We start from the raw sequence: 2,978 nt of genomic DNA, 5'->3' as shown, positions 1-2,978 counted from the left end.
GTGTTCAAATTTTGGATCATAAATGTAAATGATAGATTAGTTCAAAATAATTACTAAAAGAAAAAACTTCTCAATTGAGAAGCCTGTGTTGTAACTTGAAGTGAAAATCAATAAACCACCGTCTTTTTCACCAGCTGACTGCAATGCTGTCACCATCCTCAATAGAATAGTAAGATAAATCTTGCATGTCTTTTTCAAGCAGAACGTCTACATCTGGAGCCTGCAGGAGTACAATTAGATACTGTTAATCAACTTGCTTCACTTATGAAATGGTGCACCTCACATCAGATTCAAAAAGCTCACAGCAATTTTCAGGCAGTAATATAAACACAAACCTTGGCACTTATGGCTCGTAAAGAAGGCACTGATCCCTCAGTATTTATAAGCTTTTGAACTAAACCAGACAACTTCTGCACTGTCATATTTTTAGGTACTCGCTTTTGGAATACTTGAATATCAGGGCAATTGGGGCAAAAGATTTTAATATTGATGAGACGCGACTTTAGAGAAGTTGGTATATTTGGAAAGTCATCTGCTGTTAAAGTACCATGACCTATATGATGAGAAAAGAAATAATAATTCTTGGAATGCTACAGACATAACAATCTGATAAATTTAAATGTATAGGTACTCACTTTCGATAAGTTCTGAAAAACGAGGATGTTGACTATAAAAGTCTCGTAACAAGACTGAGTCATTAATGGCAAGTAACCATTCACGTCCATGACGTTTCATATAGTCAAATTCTGATGCCTTCCTTTCCTGAGGAGTTATGACTGTAAGATTTAATTTCTGAAAATCAGTAATAAAAACCATAAGTACTTGGAGACGACCATTACAAATTGTGCCAACTACTAATATCTTAAACAAGAAACAAATGGCTTAATTCATTTTTAAAAATCAACACAATTGCATACCTTTAAGCTCTTGACTCTGGCCACAACTGTATCAAAAGATTTTGGTGTTTCCATTATAGGATTCAAATGCAAGAGAAGGTTTTCCAACAAAATCAGCTTATTCAGTTCATTCACAGAGTTCCACTGGGTAGGGCAAAAAAGGTAAGTATGTTAATATTTGATTACTTCTCATGAGTGTAACTAAAAATTTGTGTTCCTTACATCATTAATTTCATTGTTAGGTAGATTAAGAATTTTAAGAGAAGGAAAAAGGCTTGTATGGACTTCACCAGGGAAAAAAATATTTGTGAGGCCTGTTCCTCCGAGGTGCAGTAACTGCAAGCTAGGCAGAAAAACATACCAAAAACAATTTCAGCAAAGTATTTAAGCGAGTATTTAAATTAATATATGTAGACCGATAGTTAAAATTACCTTTGGAGGTTACCAAGTTTGTTCACATTATCCCAATACTTAATAGGGTTATCTTGCAAGTATAATGATGTCAGGTTTGAGAGGACACAAATGGGTGGACTGCTGAGTTTATGTATTTTATTACTTTGAGCCTATTAAAGGAAGAAATCAGTAAAATCAGGACTTTTGTCTTATATGAATCAGAATGTTTATAATGTAACTTAATACTTACAGACAATGTGATCACAGAAAGCCACATTTTAGAACAAATGAGGACCTCATCCCAATCATATTCAAGATTATTAATGATAATATGACTGAGAGGTTTGAATGCTTCTGCAAACTCCTCCAGCTTTTCTTCACTTGGAACAGGGATTTTGTTGTCCCTGAAAACAAGAATAAATGGTGTTTGGGAAATTAAAAAAAAATTATCTTTAAACAGAGGAGACCAAAGTACTCATAATACATGTAGGACTTCATAAACTGAGTTTCATGGCTGTAGACTTTGTACTTACGAAACATCCAGTAAGGCAAGATTTTTGAGCTGTCCAGTGATATCACACACAGTTTCCCAGCTGGAGAGTAGTGTTTTTGATATAATTAATTCAGTGACTAATGGGCAAACTGAAACAAGTTCGTTTTTTTCACCTGCCCCATTAACTGGTTCACCTCTTAGATGAACAACTCGGAGATTAGCGAATTGGCTGGAAATATTTTCAAACATTAGGGTAGCAAAAAACAGAAATGTATTAGGCATTTATTCACTTACTTGACTTCTTATTACCTTTGCTGTGAGTTAACTTTTTCAAAACCCACCATTTCAATAAAAGGAATGTTAAATTCCCTTTTCAGGTCTGCTATTACACTTTTGTCTACTCCAGCCATTGGACCCTCGACTTTCCCATATCGACGACAGGTGGCCTCAACACATGAGATCCCAAAGTTCAATTTGGCCGGGCGAACAAAAGATCCTGACATGGGATGCCTAATGAAAATACATACGAGTTAAGAACTGATTTAAAAACATAATGATACACATTGTTAACAAATATACTGACCGTGTTTTGAAATATGATACTCCATTATGTGATCCATCATGTTTTCCACGAGCAGAATCGTCCCATTCAACTCCAATCCAAGAACCTGGAAGTTCTGCTAATTCGCCGACAAAGCGGACTGTACCATAATATCCTTGGTACTCTACTCGTTGCCCTAATTTCTTTTCTAATTGGTCACCAGCTGCACACATAGCTAAAATATAAACAAGGGAAAAAATCAGAATAAGTGAAATAAATTCCAAAATTTCAACAAAACATCATTTTTTCAGTGCGCTTTGATGCTGTGCAGACGTGTTTCAAATTAGAAGGTGGTAATTGACACAAATTTGAAATCAAGAAGCAGAAAACAACAAATACCGGAGTATAAATATCTGCAACGTCTAGGTTAGGGCATCGAAAACATCCTCACATAGACGTCTAAAAGTGTTTGATGTCAAGAGCAAAGCCTGTCAAGCTGAAGGGAATTAAAAAATTTCAATAGTAACTCACTCTTTCAGAATGGCAAGACCGGACAGTGCACAAAACTTTACACTGTTGATGTTGTCAAGTGGCAAAAGTATGACAGTAAGGTAACAACAACGACAACGCGTGAGTGGGGAGGGGGCGGGGCTCT

The 2,978-nt window shown here is 35.8% G+C and overlaps 1 protein-coding gene across 1 annotated transcript in view; it reads right to left on the bottom strand.

The window, feature by feature from the left end:
• Nucleotides 1-2,972, bottom strand: part of LOC113214970 (tubulin-specific chaperone E) — a 10,446-nt gene extending 7,474 nt beyond the window's left edge. Inside the window, exons 1-11 of the mRNA XM_026434503.2 lie at nucleotides 2,855-2,972; nucleotides 2,366-2,558; nucleotides 2,092-2,292; nucleotides 1,823-2,011; nucleotides 1,540-1,693; nucleotides 1,329-1,459; nucleotides 1,119-1,239; nucleotides 918-1,040; nucleotides 636-792; nucleotides 336-553; nucleotides 34-220 (exon numbers count right to left, since the gene is read on the bottom strand). Coding sequence (XP_026290288.1) covers nucleotides 128-220; nucleotides 336-553; nucleotides 636-792; nucleotides 918-1,040; nucleotides 1,119-1,239; nucleotides 1,329-1,459; nucleotides 1,540-1,693; nucleotides 1,823-2,011; nucleotides 2,092-2,292; nucleotides 2,366-2,556 — 1,578 coding nt within the window. The 5' untranslated portion in view covers nucleotides 2,557-2,558; nucleotides 2,855-2,972 and the 3' untranslated portion in view covers nucleotides 34-127. The remainder of the gene's footprint in view (nucleotides 1-33; nucleotides 221-335; nucleotides 554-635; nucleotides 793-917; nucleotides 1,041-1,118; nucleotides 1,240-1,328; nucleotides 1,460-1,539; nucleotides 1,694-1,822; nucleotides 2,012-2,091; nucleotides 2,293-2,365; nucleotides 2,559-2,854) is intronic.
• Nucleotides 2,973-2,978: the final 6 nt, after the last annotated feature.

This window comes from Frankliniella occidentalis, unplaced genomic scaffold (genome assembly GCF_000697945.3).
Source record: "Frankliniella occidentalis isolate FOCC.00 unplaced genomic scaffold, Focc_3.1 Scaffold407, whole genome shotgun sequence".
Classification (NCBI taxonomy): Eukaryota; Metazoa; Arthropoda; class Insecta; order Thysanoptera; family Thripidae; genus Frankliniella; species Frankliniella occidentalis.
The sequence above is the reverse complement of the archived record's forward strand: the minus strand, read 5'-3'. Positions and strand labels throughout refer to the sequence as shown.